The 21874-nt window shown below is 44.4% G+C and overlaps 1 protein-coding gene across 1 annotated transcript; it reads left to right on the top strand.

Moving 5' to 3' along the window:
- Positions 1–3319: 3319 nt before the first annotated feature.
- LOC115198287 (netrin-1) lies at positions 3320–21468 on the top strand. Its single transcript, XM_029760151.1, has 8 exons — positions 3320–3527; positions 3621–3719; positions 12306–13774; positions 13955–14143; positions 16621–16770; positions 19132–19188; positions 19785–19865; positions 19956–21468. Exons 2-8 carry the CDS (start codon positions 3712–3714, stop codon positions 20612–20614), a joined length of 2613 nt encoding a protein of 870 aa, XP_029616011.1. The 5' UTR covers positions 3320–3527; positions 3621–3711; the 3' UTR covers positions 20615–21468.
- Positions 21469–21874: the final 406 nt, after the last annotated feature.

The raw sequence follows: 21874 nt of genomic DNA, 5'->3' as shown, positions 1-21874 counted from the left end.
TACACAAATGAGTAAGTGAAACTTCTTGCTTCACCTCTTCCCCTCTGACGATATTTACTCTGAACTTTAACCTTTGACCTCCCACCTTGACCGTTGAGCCTGAGTCAATTCAATGTGCCTCAATATTTAGAATGCTGAAGATGGAAATATAACATATAGACGGTATGTTTCTATCTGATTTAATGTTACGTCAATAAAGATTACTAGAGGGGCTATGTCATGAACCCTCAAAGTTCCATAATGGGGTGAAAATGGCAACCATCTGTCAGGGAAACCAGTCTAATTAATGGCAGTAGAAACATAGCTGATGCATTTCCTGCTTTTACTTATGCAGGAAAACAAAAGTTAAGGTGTGATGTATCAGAAATTGTGTAATGGCATTATACTACCATATCAATATAAATACAATTTAAGGGCTCCCGAGTGGCGTAGCGGTCTAAGGCACTGCATCTCAGTGCAAAGGTGTCCCTGTAGTCTCTGGTTTGAATCCAGGCTGCATCACATCTGGCTGTGATTGGGAGTCCCATAGGGTGTCGCACAATTGGCCGGGATAGGCCGTCATTGTAAATAAGAAGTTGTTCTTAATTGACTTGCCGAGTTAAATAAAGGTAAAAATAATACAACTTGGGCTTTACACAAATTTTCTGGATAAATAGCCTCTAAAATATATGTAAACAAACCATACATTTCTGATTTGGTTTTCTTAGAAAGCTCTGAGTGCTATTATATGATACAATATCAGTACTTGTTGCATTTACAACTTGTCTAAGTCCTATCATCATCTGATTTTGAGCCAGTGTCTGGCTGTGGATAGACTGCGTTGTTTGAATGGAATGTTGCCATATTGGCAGTTAATTAGAAAAATGTATTGAATCAGATCCTCTAAAACTGGCTAGCTAGTTAACACGCATACAGTGCAGATAAATTCTTCACTTTCATTGTTTCACAAAATCTGTTATCACAGCACTGGCTAACCATGGATGATCAACTCCCTGACCAACATCGACATGACTGACCTTTGCACCGTCATACAAAGATTCATGTCCATTCCAGTGTTCCGGTTCTATGGTTACGCCTACGTGAATATGAATTTGGTATTGTTGTGCTTATGTTTTTCCAGGTCTTCCATTGCAGCATGTTCGGTATGCTACCCGACTGCTTCCAACAATGGAACTGTCACTGACAGAGTGGGTGGCTGAGTGTTGATATTGCAGTACTCTAGCACTACGGAGTGTTGATATTGCAGTACTCTAGCACTACTGAGTGTTGATATTGCAGTACTCTAGCACTACTGAGTGTTGATATTGCAGTACTCTAGCACTACTGAGTGTTGATGTTGCAGTACTCTAGCACTACTGAGTGTTGATGTTGCAGTACTCTAGCACTACTGAGTGTTGATGTTGCAGTACTCTAGCACTACTGAGTGTTGATGTTGCAGTACTCTAGCACTACTGAGTGTTGATGTTGCAGTACTCTAGCACTACTGAGTGTTGATGTTGCAGTACTCTAGCACTACTGAGTGTTGATGTTGCAGTACTCTAGCACTACTGAGTGTTGATGTTGCAGTACTCTAGCACTACTGAGTGTTGATGTTGCAGTACTCTAGCACTACTGAGTGTTGATGTTGCAGTACTCTAGCACTACTGAGTGTTGATGTTGCAGTACTCTAGCACTACTGAGTGTTGATGTTGCAGTACTCTAGCACTACTTCAATAGAAAATAACATATGGGGCTTTGGGATTTGTCTTCAGAACATTGGTTGCCAACCCTGCAGGCTTTTCAAGACCTGCGGCCTTTTGTTCTCGATCTAAAATACATGTTTAAAATGACGAGACTTGATGATTCAATACAATTGTTTTAATACTGCCGGACTGGATCAAAAGCCTGCATACAGTGAACCCTCCAATACTAGGTTTGGTGAATACTGCCTTACCGTACTGTGGTGAAGCTGCTTGCAAGAAATTGTAACCAAATTGCCTAGGTTTATTACAGTACCTTGTGTGTGTCCTACTTTGGGGAGACGACTGTGGTCTCCAGTGGGGGGGAGGTGGTCATAACCGCCCCCAGACACTAGGGGGAGCACTGGTGGCCTGTCCTATGGGGTCATGGGTCCTGTGTCCATATGGGAGCAGCCTGGGGAAGAAGGTGACATGAGGGAGCCAGGGTCGTACTCTTCCTCCCAGTTCCTGGTTCTTTCAGCGGTGACAATGGGACTGGCAGCGTCTGCAGGTGTACTGGTGTCATCGATTGGCAAGCTGGCAACAACATGAAGGTTCAGGAAACACGAGGAGAATCACCTGTAGGCAAAACTTGAATTAAAAACAATTCTGTCCGCAGCTGGGTTTGTGTATGCTTATTATAACACTTTGGATGTCAAGATTTCACAGTGCAGCCAAACCCCTCATAATGGAAGTCAATAACTTGTGAAGTCTGTTCTGATTCTGTGAAGAACAAACCTCATGTTTACTGTTATGACAAAGGGGGAAGTCTGACAAATATCAATGCCTTGTTTAGGCCCACTTTATTAGTTACATCTTGCTGCAGGGTACAGATTTTTGGCAGGACAAATGCACCTGCTACTACCCTCTCACAGTATGTCGGACACACTCACACAGTTGTGTTTTATGGCCCTAGTACATGTCGCCTTTAACTGTCTTAACAGCTTCTGGTCTCATAGACTTGCTTTGCTTAATCGACTAAGCTTTCAAAGGAAAACAATGTTCCTCCAGCTAACCGAGAGCTTGGCGGTGTATTAGGATACATAAACTCTGCCAACATGTAATAGTGATTTCTCCCCTCAATTTATTTTATTGATCTTGTCACCCTTCCAAGGATAGCATTTCTAAACTACTCTCGAGTAACTACTTGAACACACATTACACAGACCCAGGGAAACATTCCTTGAGGGAAGTCATCAATCTGTTTTATGGGCTTCTCTGGGAAAGTTCCTCTCCTCCCTCAGGCACTCTCCCTCCATCCCGACACCATCCATCCATTTTCTTTTATTTCATGCTTCCCATCTGTATCTGCTTTAGTTCATCTGCTAAGTTACTACTAACTACCGCATGTAAGAGCTTTCCCCTACTAGCCTATGTGGTTCAAATGTTTTTCCATTGCACGTTTGGAAAACGAGAACAAACATTGTTACAGTGGATTGAAGTCTTCGAAAGCAAGATGAACTTATCGGTAATTGAGGCCACTTTGTCTCAATTGTCTGTGTCTTCAAATTGCCTGCCAGTAATGAACTTGAAACGCCAAACGGACTCCCCCTGCACTGTAGCACTGTGCAGATGTGAGTTGAAGCTGAGAGGCGGCAGCGTCTTGACGTCAGGACTGGACGGGACGCCCCCTACCGAGGCGGACTGCAGCGAGTTGGATCTCCACACCATGGGCACAGCACAGCACCGCCGGATAACTGTCAACTTGTTGCGCCCCTATATTAATTAATAAAGACCGCATCCCCTATATTACTAAATACCGCATGAGCCACGGCGAGCGAAGGGAGATCAAGCATTGAGACGCACATAGTGAGTGTTGTCATATTTTATATTTTTATGTGTATATTTCTTTCTTGCTGTGGCTTCTTTCTCACGATGTTGGTGGACCTGTTTTAAATTTAGAATGGAAGGACTACAGGCATTGACAAGTTGATTAGTTGGACCCGGTGAGCGTGCCAAAGTTCGCGCTTCAAGTGCTCAATATTCACTCTCCATGGGTAGGTAAGCTTTACAGTCAGCGTTTTGTATCAAACTGATTATTTAAACATTTGTTATTGAAGATTGATTTGATATACACCTGTTCTCTTCATGGGAATATAGCCTAGGTTTATATCTGAATAGGATAGTGGTATTGCTCAAAATTGTGAATTAAATTAGCCTGTGAATATTATTTTATGATTGAAGTCTATTTTGTTAATTTAAAATCTGAATATCCTAACCTAAGGTAATACATATTTTGCGTTTAGTAAATGTTACAATTCTTTAAAAACACTGTTCAGTTAGTAGAGAGAGTTTATTTATGAAAACAAATATTTTGGAAGTATTAGATAGAGAATCATTTAAAGAGATTTGACAATAATATCTTTAGGACTATCTGATATCTATGTAATCAAGTGGATGATTGGAATTGTATTAAGCCGTCCAGCGCCACTTTTTAAGACAAACACAAGCCATCATTGGCACATGCAATTGGGCTCTCATTTATTTATGTTACTATTACATTGAACATAATTCAATCCAATTATTTGTATTATTGTTATTATTATTAATATGCCTGTAGGTATAGGGAATATCGCATAGGCCTATGGGCCTGTGTATTTCTTACAGCCAATTTCAGGACGAGCGACAACAGCAATGATAAATATACTTATTTCTAGAAAATGAAACGAAAATGACCAGAAACATGATAACACTTAAATGCGTATATGATCATCCAAACAACCCAGAATGTTTAGAGTATAGAATACATCCGGGTGTTGCAGGGTTCGTCTCTTCAAGATGCGGCTAATTGAGTACATTTCTGGAGTGGGCAATTATAGACAATTTGGCCCCGCACATAAAGAGACTCTTGCCAAAACAATTTGTTTTAAATGAACCAATCCAACAAATTTTCTTTGAAGGGCGTGTCATTTATACACCATTTTGTCTAAACCAGTGTGCACCCCAGGATAAAACTCTGTTTCAAATTATTGAATTAAGATAGGGGAACATTTAAGGATATAGACAAAATACTATTTTCCTAAACTTATCTCAATTGCCTAGGTTGCAATGTAGTAATATAAAAATCAGAATATTCATAACAATACGTTTATTCATAGTAATTATTAATACATTTTTTGCAACAAGAAAATACTCCATTAGGTTTCTATGTTATTGTTTTCTAATGAGAAAAACGGTCATTCCAAACGCTCTCGAATTGTCTCCAATATTTTTCGTTTAGCGAGTTCAAGGCCAACACAGGCTGCCCATATCTGAAGAGATTTTATCTCAGTTCCAGACTCCATGAACAAATGCTTCGAGTGGGATTTAATTAACATGTTCATATTATCTTGTCATAATATTCGGTCAGTTGAATTTAAATCAAACTAAATTGCGTACGTCCAATTCTTCTTCTGCGTGCTTTGACTTGATTTATTTAGGTATGTTCAGAGTCAATGGGTGGTCAAAATCTACTTTTCTAGGATTCTGTATCTCGTTTCTCTGTGACTTGCAATTAATTACCATGAATTCCAAAATGATGTCTTCCACTTAGTAAAAGGGGCTTCACTTTCATTTCACCCAGGGTTGTTTTTGGCGTTACTTGAAGACGAAACCACGGACAAGAATGTCATGTCCATCTGTTTTTGAATATCGACATTGAAGCGAAACCTCCATGGGTTAGCCTCCATTGCCAACTTGTGTGATAGCTTATGAAATAGCGTGGGAAAAGAAAACAGAGACATTTGGAGAATTAGCCTTGCTTCCTTTAGGGCACGTGTTTTCTTATTCAACCCCTACATATGTCCAAGCTGAGGTGTCTGGCCTGTATGAAAAGGCTTTTCAATGTAAGTCATCTCTGTGTGTCGCTCCATTTCTCTTCCTGACTTCAGACAGAGGGGGTCACATAGCAGGCCTTAGCTGCGCGTTGGAGGTGCGAACCAGAGGTACAGGACAGGGGCCTTTAGCTAATGATACGAGCGGCAGCGGGGATAATCCATTCTGTGCAGTCTGTCAGTTGCACCTCCCTCACCGTCCCACTAAAATTAGATTATTACACCTAAAACAGAGCTCTTGGAATCCGCTCCGTGTGGAAATATCACGCTGGGTTGCAGCGGGAGCAGGCAGGAATGCCGTTGGGGAATACAGGGCGGTGTACATAGCGTTTCGCTCTCTTCTCCTCTTCCCCGGTCTCTATGCCCAGTGTTATGTTTCGGACGGGCTAAGGACAATTGGAAATTAACAAATGCGTTACTTGTCAGCTGTGATAACATGCCCAAACAGGTGTCCGGTTCAGTTTCACAGTGGGAGAGTGGTAGGACGTGTAATTCATCAGATAGACTGTATTTAGAGGTCATTAATGCATGGCGGAGGCTTAAAACACAGGATGCATATTGTTATGGGCTCTTGAAAGAAGTAATCCACTGTGGACCAGTGTTGTTTGAGCTGAACATAGCAGGCCTATACTTCTTAGCCTAGACCTACTCTGTTCTTTGCACGTCCTCGTGCTATTTTACGTCACTTTCTTTCCTCCTTTGCTATAGCTACTTAGCCAGTCTAATGTACGTGTATCAGACAACAATATCAAATACTGCACAATAACTACATTATTTCATAACATACTGTTTACAAAGCACGCCATCTCCTCTGCCTTCGTATTGCATGTTGAATTCCGTGGTATTGTTGAGATCTGTGTTGTTCGGCTGTGGCTGAACAGTGCTCTACACTGCTAACCATGACGAGGAATTTTAAAACGTGTGAGAAAGGCCAAATCCAGCTCATCTGCTCCTGATACACAGCCCCGAAAGACACAGATTTAGACCGCAGAGTGGAACGGTGGCAAGGGGAGCTGACAGGTAACGGAAGGCGTCATCCTCTTTTCACACTTCAACCCGTGACCCCTCTTAATAACGTCATATCCTCCCGTTATTAGCCATTCTCCCTTCACCCTTTCTAGTACTACTTTGACCCTCTCCAAAGCGCCATCCTATCCACCTCCTGTCTCTTATCTTATTCTCATGAATATATCCAGGCTGTATCACATCCGGCCGTGATTGGGAGTCCCATAGGGCGGTGCACAATTGTAAATAAGAATTTGTTCTTAACTGACTTGCTAGTTAAATAAAGGTTCAATAAAATAAACAAATAAAATACATGTCACAATCTTACACTTGTATCGTCCTATTTTCCCCTACTTTCATCGCCTTCTTACCCGTGTCTTACTCCCCACTTACCATCCTATAAAATGAATGTTATCTCTGTCTTACTCCCCACTTACCACCCTATAAAATGAATGTTATCTCCGTCTGAGCGCCCACATACATGCTGTGTCTTACTCCCCACTTACCACCCTATAAAATGAATGTTATCTCCGTCTGAGCGCCCACATACATGCTGTGTCTTACTCCCCACTTACCACCCTATAAAATGAATGTTATCTCCGTCTGAGCGCCCACATACACACTGTGTCTTACTCCACTTCTTTTACCCCCATTGCCACCCTCATAGGCCCCTCTTACAACACCCGGGTATCCAGTCTTATCGCTCTCTTAACACCCCTAGTATCTTCTTATCTTCCGAACCCCAAAACACCCCCTTCCTACATGTTGAGAGAATACACAGTAGGAAAGCATTTTAACTATTGGCGGCAGCAGTGGGATTTTACAGAGCAGACTGTTCGACCCCAAAGCGCTACTTTTTAAACTCCTCACACCTAAATCCGAAGGAATGAAAGATTATACAAAGCAGTCTTAGAGTCGATTGCTACGGGAGGCTTATTGTGAGAACATGAGCAGAAGGCTCTCCTGTTAGCTAGCTCCCACCGTGTTAGACTATGCTGTAAACATGGCCCAGGTTGTCATCAAGTATTTTTCCAGACCTTCTCAAGCCAAACATAGCTGGGCCCACTGACTGCTGCTGCTTTTAAAGACCATGCATAGCCTACTGCTTCCCTCTAGAGATATCATTGACCTCACTTAAACGCTATTTGCTTATGTAAGCTTTTTGAAAAGTTAGATCATAGGTATCAAAACCTTTTTGACAAATGGTTTTGATACTTAAGTATGTACAGTGCCTTTGCAAAGTACACCCCTTGACCTTTTCCACATTTTGTTGTGTTACAGCCTGAACTTAAAATCGACTACATTTCAATTTTGTGTCACTGGCCTGCACACAATACCCCATAATGTCAAAGTGGAATTATGTTTTTAGACATTTCTACAAATCAAAAACAAAGTGAAAAGCTGAAATGTCTTGAATCAATAAGTATTTAACCCCTTTGTTATGACAAGCCTAGATACGTTCAGGAGTAAAAATGTGTTTAACAACTCAGATAATAAGTTGCATGAACTCTGAGTGCGATAATAGTGTTTAACATGATTTGTGAACGACTAGCTCATCTCTGTACCCCACACATACAATTATCTGCAAGGTCCTTCAGTCGAGCAGTGAATTTCAAACCCAGATTCAACCACAAAGACCAGGAAGGTTTTCCAATGCCTCGCAAAGAAGGGCACCTATTGGTAGATGGGTAAAAAATAGTAGACATTAAGTAATCCCTTTAAGCATGGTGAAGTTAATAGTTACACAAAGGATGGTGTATCACTACAAAGAAACAGGCGTCCTTCCTAACTCAGTTACCAGAGAGGGAGGAAACAGGGATTTCACTATGGGGCCAATGGTGACTTTAAAACAGTTAAAGAGTTTAATGGCTGTGATAGGAGATAACTGAGGATGGATCGACAACAGTGTAGTTCTACACAATACTAACCTAAATGGCAGAGTGAATAGACGGAAGCCCGAACAAAATACAAATATTCCAAATCATGCATGTTTGCAATAAGGCACTAAAGTAAAACTGCCAAAAAATGTGGGAAAGAAATATACTTTACGTCCTGAATACAAAGCGTTATGTTTGGGGCAAATCCAACGCAACACATCACTGAGTACCACTCTTCATAGTTTCAAGCATGGTGGTGGCTGCATCATGTTATGGCTATGCTTGTTATCGGAAAGGACTAGGGAGTTTTTTTTATAGAGCAAAGTACAGGAACAATCCTAGAGGAAAGCCTGATTAAGTCTGCTTTCCAACAGACAGGGGAGACAAATTCACCTTTCAGCAAGACAATAACCTAAAACACAAGGCCAAATATAGTTGCTTACCAAGACGACATTGAATGTTCCTGAGTGGCCTAATAACAGTTTGGACTTAAATCAGCATGACAATCTATGGCAAGACTTGAAAATGGCTGTCTAGCAATGATCAACAACCAACTTGACAGAGCTTGAAGAATGTTTAAAAGAATAATGTGCAAATATTGTACAATCCAGGTCTGTAAAGCTCTTAGAGACTTAACGAGAAGGACTCCCAGCTGTAAATTCTGCCAAAGGTGATTTTAACATGTGTTGACTCTGGGGTGTGAATACTTATGTAAATAAGATATTTCTGTATTTAATTGTCAATACATTTGCTTACATTTCTAAATACATGTTTTCACTTTGTCATTATGGGTATTGTTTGTAGATCCATGACAGAAAAACATTTTTTGATCCGTTTTGAATTCAGGTTTTGAATTCTGTCCATGATTGGTTCATATTCACTCTGGAACAGCGTTATTCCTGTGATTCTCCGTTAAAGGTTATTGTAGTGGATGGATATGCATGTTGTCCAGCATGTGGGATATGAGTGTTCTTCCTCTCTTCTATTTGTCTTAAAAACTGAAGGGGGTCAATTAAATAGAAATGCCACTCATCCACCATGTTCTTCTGGCATGCCAGGCGTGTGAATTTATGGAAAGCGGCGGAGGAAAACCGTTGAAACGGTATCCGGTGGTTGGGTTACATCCCTGGTGCGAGACTGGCGATCTGGTTTCGGAGCAGAGGGGGGTGAGGGGGTCTGCATTTGGCCTGGGGGGACGGTTGGGGGTGAGTAGCACTTTAAAGAGCACTGTGATCTTCTCTGAAGAGCTTCCATTTATCATGTAGTTTGTAATGAGGGCTACAGTATGTTTCATTAGCGACGAGGTAATGTGACCGAGACAAGTGCAAATCACGCCATGGGGAATGGCAAACAACCCCCTCGCCGCTATGGCCTGTATCCTTACCCCTCTTACCCCTTTTATCCCTCTTTCCCCCCTTACCCACCAACCACATCTAGTCTGAATTTCAGACATCCCCCATCACCACACAACCCCCCTTCCACAAATTCCCCTAACCCTCACTTTACTCTCATTATATACATGTGGTTGCCAAACTGTGGGTCGGAACCCGCGGTGGGATTACATTTTTTGTGCATTTAATTTTTGGAAAATACTTATTCAGTGTAAACTTAAACAACAAAAACCAAATAGAAAGTATGTAGAAGCAATAATGGACCTATATAAAAATAAACTCCTATAATCTTTGAGAATTTACAATCAGCAAAATAAAAGCTATGCAGTCAGGTACCCATTGATTTTGTTATAATGTTTGAGCATAATAACACAGTACTAGCCATGTCAAAATGCCTAGAATTGCAGTAAATTAGCTTTAAAACTACAGCATTTTCTTTCCACTGCCAAGATGATATTTTTAAATAATTCTTTGGTCTGTGTATGCTTCTTCAACACTCAACCCTTATGGTGGGTCGCGACTCAATTGGTGGGTCACGAACCAAAAAAGTTTGGGAACCACTGTTATATACCATCACCCCCCCCCCCCCCAGCCCTGACTATACATCACCTACCAGACACCCCCTCCCCCTCCAGTGAAACTCTGACGCCGTTATGAAACCTGAGACTCAATTAATCAGTCGATCAATTAATGAGGCTCAGTTTTTAGAGGGACGTCTGGGTTCCCAGCTGGATATGTCGCAACACGTGTGGAATGCTCAGGGGGCGCACACCGGACCCCCGGAATGCGGTGCGGCGGGACAGGGGCCGCAGTCGGACCGCTCATCACCTCAGCCGCCGGGCCGTGGCGTTTCCAATAACGACACCCGAAACATACGCCTGATACGCCTCATCTGCCCGATTTCACAGAGCTAGGTTGGGACGGACCACTTTTTGGGCACGGAAGAATCATAACTCATTTTGGGGGATCAGTTGAGTAATATAGGTTGTTTTAGTTGCCGACTCTCATTGTAACCCCCCCTAGACCCACTTATAGTGCTGTGGTCCTAAGGGAAGCCTCAAGTTTCCGGCTGTGGTCTAATTGAGTGGGATGACTAGCCCTGGGAGGCTCCCAACTCTTCTCCTCTCCTCTCTCCTCTCCTATGGGGTTGGTTTATACACGCCTGCTGGCTGTGCTGTCAGTGTCAAACGCTTGTTAGGACATCATCAATCTAGACACAGTTAGAGATATTCCCAGAACAGAACGAAGGGGGCAGGTGATAGAGAGAGAGAAGGAGAGAGGACAGAAAGGGTAGAGAAGGAGGGAAGGGGAGAGGGAATAAGAGAGAGGAGAAAGATACTCTAAAGAAAGAGAGAGAATGAGAGAAAGGGGAGGATAGAAGGAGAGAGAGAAGCACTGCACAGTAGACAGAGAAAGAAAAGAGGAGAAAGAAAGAAAGAAACAAAGAAAGAAAGAAAGAAAGAAAGAAAGAAAGAAAGAAAGAAAGAAAGAAAGAAAGAAAGAAAGAAAGAAAGAAAGAAAGAAGAAAGAGAGAGGGAGGGTCTGGAGAAGAGATGGATCCTAACAATGTGCGTCTTTGTAAGTTGCTTGGTGTGAAGCGAAGTGTTGGGTGGGATCCTTGCTCGCTTTCCCTCAACTCATCCGTGTGAGCGCATATAAAACTGCAAAGTTTGTTGTCGTAGATCATGTTGTCAGGAAAAGTAGACGCATTGTTCGCAAATGTCTGCAGGCGTAAATGAAGTAACCTTCTCTGGTATCACTATCAATTCTTGACAGACGAATACATTTAGCACATCACCAGCCGTCTTACGAGGGGGGAAAAATCTGTTCACACCGTGGACGTACATAAGTGTGTTTGTCTTCTCCCAGGAAGTGGCTGTACAGGGGCTTTAAGCCGAACACACATTTCTCGCGTTCTCTTCTATAAATCTTTCCCTCAGTCTTCCACTCCTGTCTTCCTTTCTCGCATCCTCTCTCTCTCCTTCCATTTCTCTCCACACATTGGGTTCTCCAAAACTCGGGCTGTTGCCCATGTGCGTTGAGTAGAGCGGAGTGGAGCAGAGCAGCGGTAGAAGAATTTGAAAGGAGGACCATAAAGATGATGGATGCGGCCCAGCTTGTGCTTTCAGACCCAGCTGTTTTTTGTCATCCTGGACAGACCCGCTAGTTTTCTATACGCTCTCATCCATACATTCATCCACTCTTTATAAGCTTTCATCCACACAGTCATCTAAAACGCACTGGTACAAATCACAGAAAGAGGCCTGGTTAATGGAGAAGATAGATTTGGCTGGATTATATGAGGGTTAAACGTTAAATGTTCACGGTGGTAGTGCGAACCGGTGTTTTTTCTATAAAGGCACAGGTGGTCTCTCTACCTCAGAAGGCCTCTCCCTTTGGCTCCAACCACAAGTCATATAAATCCATCAGTAGCTTTTCCTTTTATGATTTCACTGTCGCTTTATCCCCTAAAATCTTTTACTTGATCCTTTTCTCCCACAGGCTCGATGACATGATGTTCCTGCCCGTCTCCCCTCCCCCCTCCTTCTCCCTCTCTTTTCTCCTACTAGTCCTCCCTTTTCTCCCTCCTTCCCTCCCTTCCCGTTCTCTCTCTCACTCCCCTCTGAGCTGGACTTCTCCCCATGACCCCTGCTACCACCTGGATGGGCGTCCGCGACACTGCCTGTCGGAATTCATCAATGCCGCCTACGGTGTCCCAGTCAGTGCCGCCAACTCCCTCCGAGGACCTCCTGACCAAAACGCTGTTAACGTCAGCTCCGTCACGGACCTCCACAACCCCTACAACCTGACCTGCTGGACAGCCCAGGTGGGAGACTCCGACGGCGGGGACTGGGTACTCACCCTCCCCCTGGGCCGGCGCTTTGAGGTCACTTACATCAGCCTGCAGTTCTGCCAGCAGGGGGAGCCGTCGGATCCGGTCTCCGTCTCTTTGCTCAAATCCATGGACCACGGGCGCACCTGGAGGCCCATGCAGCATTACTCCAGCGACTGCCCCGGGAAGTTTGGGCTCCAGGCCCAGACGGTGGCCAAGACCAGGCACCAGGAGACAGAGCCTCTGTGCTCGGATCCCCGGCCCCTGCAGAGGCACCGGGGAGGCATGGTGCTGGCCTTCTCCACCCTGGATGGAAGGCCCTCCTCTCCAGACTTTGACTACAGCCCCACCCTGCAGGACTGGGTGACGGCCACGGACATACGGGTGGTCTTCCACCAGGTGACCCAGTCCCAGCAGACCAAGTTGGGAAGTTCGGAGGATAGGGGGGTGGGTGTGGGATTGGGAGCAGGTGCTGGGGTTCTGAGGTGGAGGGTGGGGTCGAAGAATAAAGCTGGGGTGGGTCAGGTGAATGGGGACAACAATGCTTGGGGGTTTGTGGAGAAGGAGATGAAAAAGACAGAAAAACGAGGGAGGAGCAGAGGAAAGAAAATGGACAAATCCTGGCGGAAGGGTCACAACAAAGGGTCGGGGGGTCAGGGAGAGGACGGACACAATGTGACCCGGAAGGATTTAGAACGAGACACTCAGGCAATGGACACCTCCAAGAGAGGGAACGGTAAAGGAAAAGGGCGCGGCCGCAAAAGGGAGGGGGGCCACCATTGGAGTCCGTGCCTGGAAGGCGGCGTCTGTGATTGGACAATCGAGGGGCAGGGGAAGGACAACAAGGGGCGGGAATTGAGGAGGAGGAGAAACAACAATCGGAATCTCCAGCTAGTTCCTCCCTCCCCATTGATCTCCGCCCCTCCTGTCCGGCCCCCCCTGGCCCTCTCAGACCTGCAGGTGGGGGGCAGGTGTAAGTGTAACGGGCATGCCTCACGGTGTCGTCATGACGACGCAGACCGGGCGGTGTGTGTGTGTGAGCACCACACAGCGGGGGCAGACTGCGACGTATGTGAGGACTTCTACTACGACAGGCCCTGGCAACGAGCCACGCCCAGTCAGCCACACCCGTGCGTCCGTGAGTCACACTCCCCCCCATTACTGTGTGTGTGCTTGTGCGTCTGTGTGTGTGCGTGCATGTCTGTGTGTGTGAGTGAGTGCATATTGGATCATGAATGTAAACTTTACTACCTTTCACTGAAATTCATTCCCTCCCTCCCTCCCACCTCCCCTTCCCCTCCTCTCTCCTACCCCCCAGCTTGTGAGTGTAACGGCCACTCCTCTAAGTGTCGGTTCAGCATGGAGGTGTTCCAACAGTCGGGCCGGCGCAGCGGGGGGGTATGTCTGAAGTGTCGGCATCACACAGCGGGACGCCACTGCCAGTACTGCCAGAACGGACACACCCGTGACCACGGCAAGCTACCCAACCACCACAAGGCTTGCCAATGTCAGTCAGAGAGAGAGAGGGAGCGAGAGAGAGAGAGAGAGAGTGTGTGTGTGTGTGTGTGTGTGTGTGCGTGTGTGTTTGTGTTTGTGTGTGTGCGTGCGTGCGTGCGTGTGTGTGTGCGTGTGCGTGCGAGCATTAAAGTTTTATCTGTATTAGGTCGTATTGACCAGCTGTGTATCTTATCCACGCAGAGATGTATGTGTGTGTCCAAGTGCGTGTGCATATGCGTCTGTTGACATACCTGTTTCTCTTTGTGTATCTGCCAGTCTACGGGGTTTGTCTACATGTGTCTGTGTTCCTAGCTACACAGTGTTTATGAGGTGGTTACATTGTGACAGAGGACAGTTATTCCTGTTAGGGTTACAAACATTCCCTTTGTGCTTGACTGGATCTAGTGTCCATGTTGTTACCACTGGCTGGAATCCACTCTGCCATTTGACCTTTGACTGGTCACATGTCCCAAGTGACTGTGACGCTCTGGCATGCTCATTTGGTGGTTGACCTAAGTCCTAATATAACCACTGTTAATGGTGTGCGGTTAGGTCATGCACACGACACATGCAGGTGTGTGTCTGTGTGTGTGATTGAGTGTGCGTGTTGTAGCAAACGTGAACTGGATATTTTAGCCTGGATGCTAGTCTGTTTCAGGTCTTGCCAACTCCTTATGGAGTGATTCCTCACGAAACCAGGACACGAAAGATTTCTCAAAATGTTATCCGTAGAATGGTCCTTTGGGGAAAGGCTTGTTGACGTGTATTTGACATTTGTATCTAAAAGCACGATTGAGAAAGAATTATTCAAAATTGGCATATTTATGACATTCTGGCCATACCCAGGCCTCCTTTAAGACTACAGAATGTTTCATTCTTAGATGCTACAAAGCAACAACAACAAAATGTCAAATAGGCTTTACAGCTTGATCTGTAATATGAGTAGTATTTTGATTTCAATAATAAAAATACATTAATTTAGGAATATTGAAAAATATAAACATGAATATTGAAAATGTATCATTTTAGATTTGTCAAATTGCTCAATATATGATTGAACATAATATTATATACAGGCATATCAAAGTTCCAGAGTGGGTGGGATCTCTGCTACTTTTAGAGGTACGATCCAATTTGTAAGCATTACCAACAGAGTGAATGTGAAAATGGATTCAAAATGGTCGGGATGTGCAATGACACAAGTAAAAAGAGGGCTGTGATTGGTTACATTGCCTACTATGCCAATTTCTCTGAATAAAATGGGCCATAACTTTAACACTAACAGAGATCTCAGTCTGGAACTTTGATAAGCCCGTAGAGTATATTATGTTCAACAATACACCATAATATGAATCAAATTAATTAAGTTACATTTCTTAAAATCAATCCCATATACTATGTTCTTAAAAAAAAGGCCAATATTAAAAACAGTCAAATAAGATCCCATCTGGTGGTCACACTAGCACTAACTAGCATTAATGCAACAATGGCTGACACTTAAATGACGTGCCATAGAATTCTGCGGCAGCCTGCAAACTGTGCTACAGTACGACGCAACTTTTAAAGGAAGAACCACTGTAGATTGAAAAATGTGTCAAGTCAAAACATTTGTTTTTTCAATATTCATGTTTATTTTTTTCAATATTGAAATTAATACTTTTTTTCTTGAAATCAAAATACTACTCATATTACAGAACAAGTGGTAAAGCTTCGTATGAACCAATGTTTTGCTTTGTAGCACCGAACAGATAAAACATTATGGAGTCTTAAAGGAGGCCTGGGTGAGGCCAAAATGCCATAAATATACAATACAACTTCATTGTCCATTAGTTAAATCAAATCAAATCAAATGTATTTATATAGCCCTTCTTACATCAGCTGATATCTCAAAGTGCTGCACAGAAACCCAGCCTAAAACCCCAAACAGCAAGGAATCGCTCTATGGTATTGTCATGCCAAGTCTGGCGTTACGAGGAGTTGAGAAGGGAGAAGAAACAGACTGGCACCCAAGCTATAGACATTTATAGGCTACAGTACAGCTAGGTAACTTATGCCAGTTACCTTAGTGGTATTTATGTGTCATAATATTATTTGATTTAATAATCAATGATAGATAAATCAACCGTGTTTATTTGATCAATGTTCAGGTCAAGTCAGCCTTTTTCCAAATCTAGTGATTTAAACCTTAGTGACTTGCCTGTAAAGCTAATTATTTAAAGGTGTTTGGAGTAGCTGTAAGGGTTTGTTTAAACTACTTTACTGGAGGAAAAACAGACCTGCTAAAGAACGGCTTCCTCTTTGTCTGTGCCCTTTGGATAACCCCATCTCTCTCTCTCTCTCTCTCTCTCTCTCTCAAATTCAAAGCTTGATTAGCATGAAAGGAGCCAATGTTACCAATTATGCAATGCTGTCAATTTTTTTGTTGTTGCATTAGCATTCATCTATTTCTTTCTCCTTCCATCCTTCAATCCTCTCTGTCTCTCTCAGCGTGTCAGTGTCACCCTATGGGTGCTGTGGGTCGCTGGTGTAACCAGACATCAGGACAGTGTTTGTGTCGGGATGGGGTAACGGGTTTGAAGTGCAACCGCTGCGCCCTTGGCTACAAACAGGGGCGCTCCCCCCTCCGGCCCTGCATCCGTAAGTCAACTGTACCTACCTACTCTGTCTGGAAACTGGCCTCCGTGTAGGGCCAGACAATAAGATTCTAATGGGGATTCATGAAAGAATGTGATTATCCTGGGGCTTTGGAACCAAAATGGCACACATTTTACTGCATAGTTTTTGGTTTATGTGGACTGGCCAACTAAGCCCAACTACAGACTTTCATAGTCACTTGAGTCTTAGTCCCTTGGGGTTTTGGTTTCCAATAGGAAATTAATCTCATTGTAACTCGTGATGTGAAACTCAATGACCCTTTATCTATCTATCTATCTATCTATCTATCTATCTATCTATCTATCTATCTATCTATCTATCTATCTATCTATCTATCTATCTATCTATCTATCTATCTATCTATCTCTCTCTCTCTCTCTCTCTCTCTCTCTCCTCTCTCTCTCTCTCTCTCTCTCTCTCTCTCTCTCTCTCTCTCTCCTCTCTCTCTCTCTCTCTCTCTCTCTCTCTCTCTCTCTCTCTCTCTCTCTCTCTCTCTCTCTCTCTCTCTCTCTCTCTCTCTCTCTCTCTCTCTCTCTCTCTCTCTCTCTCTCTCTCTCTCTCTCTCTCTCTCTCTCTCTCTCTCTCTCTCTCTCTCTAATTAGTTTTTTACCTAATTTAAGCCTTTATCAAACTTGTATAAAAGGAGCCACCCTCGGCTAACAAATATCTATATTAATTTGTCCAAATCGCCCTGGATCCTCCCTCCTCTGATTTTCAACAATGCTAGTTTTACTGTTTCCACAACAGTGCTAATGTAGGGAGCCCTTAAGGCCTCAATGAGCAGACCTTGTCTCTCACTGATCCTAGATCAGCTCGACTGGGATTTTAAACACTTTATCCTCTACACTCCTGCAGTCGTGGCTTTGCTTTTCCGAAACCGCTAGCGCTAATCCATGTGTGTTTCTGCGTCTAATCGCGGGAGTGCCGACAACCACACATGGATTGGCCCGGGCGGCGACACTTTCTAAGCCCTAATCAGGTGACATGGGTCTGGGTTTCGCACCTGTCGCGCATCCCTCAAAACGCTCCCCCCTCCAGACTCATAACTCTTCCGGTGAAAGGAGTGAGTGAAAGAAAACCTTGTTTGTTTTTACTACTGAACCCATCTTATAGCTATCTATAGCCTCTCTCTCTTCTCTCTTCTCTCTCTCTCTTCCCCTCTCTCTCTCTCTCTTTCACTCTCTCTCTTCTCTCTCCCCTCGTTCCCCAAAAGCCAGCCGCTCACTGGCTAAAAACAAAGTTAGTGGCGATGAGTTGAGACCTCAGCCACAGGAAGCTAACTCGCCCTTAAAGCTAAAGTCATCGTGGGAAAAGGAGCCAGGGCTGTATAATTAGTAGGTTGCTGATCTGGGTTTTGTGGTGGCCACACCAGTTGTCTGAACAGATAGGCTAGGACATGTATTGAGGTCACCATGTATTGAGGTCACACACACACACACACACACAAATGCACTCTCACACATGCAGGCATGCACACACAGGAGGAAGATTCATCCCTAGGTCACGCAACTCGGACCATTGCATGTCTTGAGTATGTGAGCATACGCACGCATGTGCACGTGCATGCTCCAACCCCCAATAGGATTAATCCCAACTCCAGTTCAGAACTAACTCTAACTCTGGGCCCTCCTACCCCAGTCAGCTGGGATGGGGTGTAGGGTGTCATTGACTGTCCCAGTTGTGTCAGAGAGGACAGGGACACATGACACAGTGAGGGCGAGGGTAGTATATGGTGGGCCCCAAAGCCACACATGTACTTAAAGCCAGGATAATATATGGATAGCCCAGGTGTACATGAGGTAGGCTGACACTTCTAGGGTCCTGAAGGTGACATTAGATAGACAGACAACCAGAGAGACAGAACTGGGTTATGACTATACTCTGATGTGTCTTTATGGGTAATGTTAGCAGGAGACAGACACTCTGAAAAAAACATTTTGCACCAAAGTGAGTGTGTCTGTGTGTGTGTGTGTGTGTGTGTGTGTGTGTGTGTGTGTGTGTGTGTGTGTGTGTGTGTGTGTGTGTGGCTAGTCACAGGGGTGGATTTCTGACTCTTTGAGGACCACACACACACACACACACCAACTCATCCAGAAACACACTCATCTTCCACATGGGAATTCCACACACACCAACAGGCATTCACGCATAGCACACGTTCACATTCTCTCACATTCGACGCACGCACGCACACACACAACCTGTCACTTATAGTACACAAGACATGTCTGTATAAGTAGGGTCAAGCTAAAAGGCATTGTATTCACACCATGTCCCTGTCTATTCTCAACTTTCACCTCTATATGACATACAACCTGTCTATGTGTTTGTTTTTATCTGTAGGAATCCAGGAGGAAGCAACCCCCACCACACCTGTGTACCAACCCCAGTACAGTGTAGGTGAGTTTGGGTTGAGAATGAAAACCCTATTGCAAGTCTCAACACAATCTACTATTTTGAACTGTAATATTGGGCCACAATTTCAGTGGTCCCCCAACGCTGGACCTGGGGAGTTACAGGCTTTTGTTTCAGCCCAGCACTTTCACACCTGATCAAAAATCCTGATCAGCGACGGATTAACTGATTCAAGCGTTTTAGAACAAAATAACTGTAACTCTTCTGGACTAGAGTTGGTGACTCATAGCTTTCCAATTAGATACATACTGTACCTTGTGTGAGTCTCAGCTGTAATGACCTACTGGATTGGTAGCTGTCTAGCTCCCTCTAGTGGTGGTAGGGAGATGTTTCACCTGTTGCTGGACTCCAGAGAGGCATCTGTTAGACATAAGATACTGTGATGACAAATAGAAGCAGGGCATATTGTAATTAGTGGTACAGACATGTGTCGCAGTGAGATGCTCTCTCTCATTCAATACATTCCCTCTCTCTCCCTCTCACTTTCTCTCCTCCTCGTTCTCTTGTTCCTCCTCAACCTCCCCCCCCCTCTCTCTCTCTCTCTCTCTCTCTCTCTCTCTCTCTCTCTCTCTCTCACTCAGATGAGGAGTGTGTATCGTATTGCCAGCCATCGCTGGTTAAAGTGAGGATGAACCTGGAGACGTACTGTCTAAAGGACTTTGGTAAGAACTGTAAGGTACAATGACTTTGGCATGGCTGCAGAATACAATGCAAAAATACAAAATTCAAGCAATTCTCTCTCTCTCCCCCAGTCCTGAAGCTACAGGTCAGAGGGATGGAGCGTTCAGGCCCCTGGTGGCAGTTCTCCGTCTGGATCCAGACCGTGTTCCGTACGGGTTCTTCCTCCCGCGTTCGCAAGGGCCCTCAGGCACTGTGGGTTCCCGTCCGCGACCTGGGCTGCGGCTGCCCCGCCCTCCAGGTGGGCCGCACCTTCCTGCTAATCGGGGCCGAGGGGGGGAGGCGGAACTGGGGCCCCGAGGAGCGACGGCTGGTCGCCGATAGATCCACACTGGCTCTCCAGTGGAGGGAGCACTGGAATCCCAAACTGAGAGGGTTCAGGGGGCAGGACAAGAGGGGCCGCTGCCCCCCAAAATTGCCCGGTGGTGGGAACCCCCATGGGGGCCACTCGAAGCACCATCACTCAGAGTACACCCCACCTCACCTTGTGACAGAGAAAGAGACAGAGGTCAAGGTGCACCCACACAAACATTCACATTCACACACACCCTCAGACTCTGTGAAAGACATGAAAGAGGAGGCAGAGAACTCTGTGGTGTTGGACACAAACACTCATACACAGTCCTCCTCACACCACAGACCTGGACCATCACAATCCCAGGAACAGCAACAGGAACAGCCTCCATCCACCTCCACACCCAGTCTCGTATGTTCAACCCAGACCCCTGTCTGAAATGTAGGAGGAAGAAGAGAGAGAAAGAACAAGGGATGAAGAAATGAAGAAATATTGTCAAATAGATGGGCTATACCCCTTTGCAGTTCTTCTCGTAAGGAGAGGGGGGTGAGTGATGAATGGAGAAGGGAGAGAGGGAGCAAGTGGTCTCTGTCAGACTGAGTGTTCAATGTCCAGAGAAATGGAGGGATGATCAGTTGTTCCTGCTACCTTTCCCTTCAACTTCCAGTGAGGAGATGAGAGAGGGAGCGGGTTGGTCATCGGTTCAGAAATCAAACCTCCAGGTGCTTGAGCTAAAAACGGAATCATGGAGAAAAGGACTCAAACGTTGCCATTACAATGTTTTTCTACTGAATCGGCTTAGTACTGTTGAGAGTGAATGAACACTGTAAAAGTGGCAATAGGTGTTTTTATTGAATTACATAAAGTAAAATGTTTTCTTGAAAAAGTATCTGAATCGTATTTATGCTTAGAAACGTTTAGGTAAATTTTAGGCAAGAATAGATCAAGGGTGCTTTGGGATGGATCACGATTACAATAAATGTATAGTAAAGTGACATACATATATTTATTTACGTCAATACAGAATGGGCAATATGTGTCCCAAAGTATACACTACTACTACTACTAATTGATTCAACTTTTCATTACTAAAATAATCTCAAAGCGCTTGAAAAAGCAAAACAAACAAGAATGAAATAATAGGGACATATGATTGAGTAGGTCTGAAGGCATCTCACCGACGCCTCGCCACCCCACCTGTCGGACTATGACTCCTCCATAGCCGTGGACTCTATAACACTCTACCTCACAAAATGACCTTACAGATGAAAATAAAGGTGTTTTTCATGTAATAGAGTACTGTACAATTACTGTCTACAACTGACTACTCTACTTTGTGCTTGTAGCACCACTTCAGTTGAGAGTTCCTTTCAGTGGCAGATACACAACATCGGGTCAGGTGACACAAACTTATGTTCACTGAGGCACATTTCCCATGGGTTGAGCGATGCAACCGTAGTCTAAGAAACGGACACCAACGAACTGCCATTTAGAGGAACGTTGAGTCGCTCTAAGATAGAATATGACTCTCAGATAGAGCATGAATCCTACCACAGACATTTACAACTAGAGATATACATCTAAAAAGCATTGGTCAAATGTGATGTCATGCATTCTGTTTTGGTCTGGAAAATAGGTATAGCACCCCAGCCCTGGGGAAAGGGTGAGGAGGGGAGGAGGGGTGAGGAGGGGAAGGGA

Source organism: Salmo trutta, chromosome 8 (assembly GCF_901001165.1).
Source record: "Salmo trutta chromosome 8, fSalTru1.1, whole genome shotgun sequence".
Taxonomy (NCBI): domain Eukaryota; kingdom Metazoa; phylum Chordata; class Actinopteri; order Salmoniformes; family Salmonidae; genus Salmo; species Salmo trutta.
This window is presented reverse-complemented; position numbering and strand designations above follow the sequence as displayed.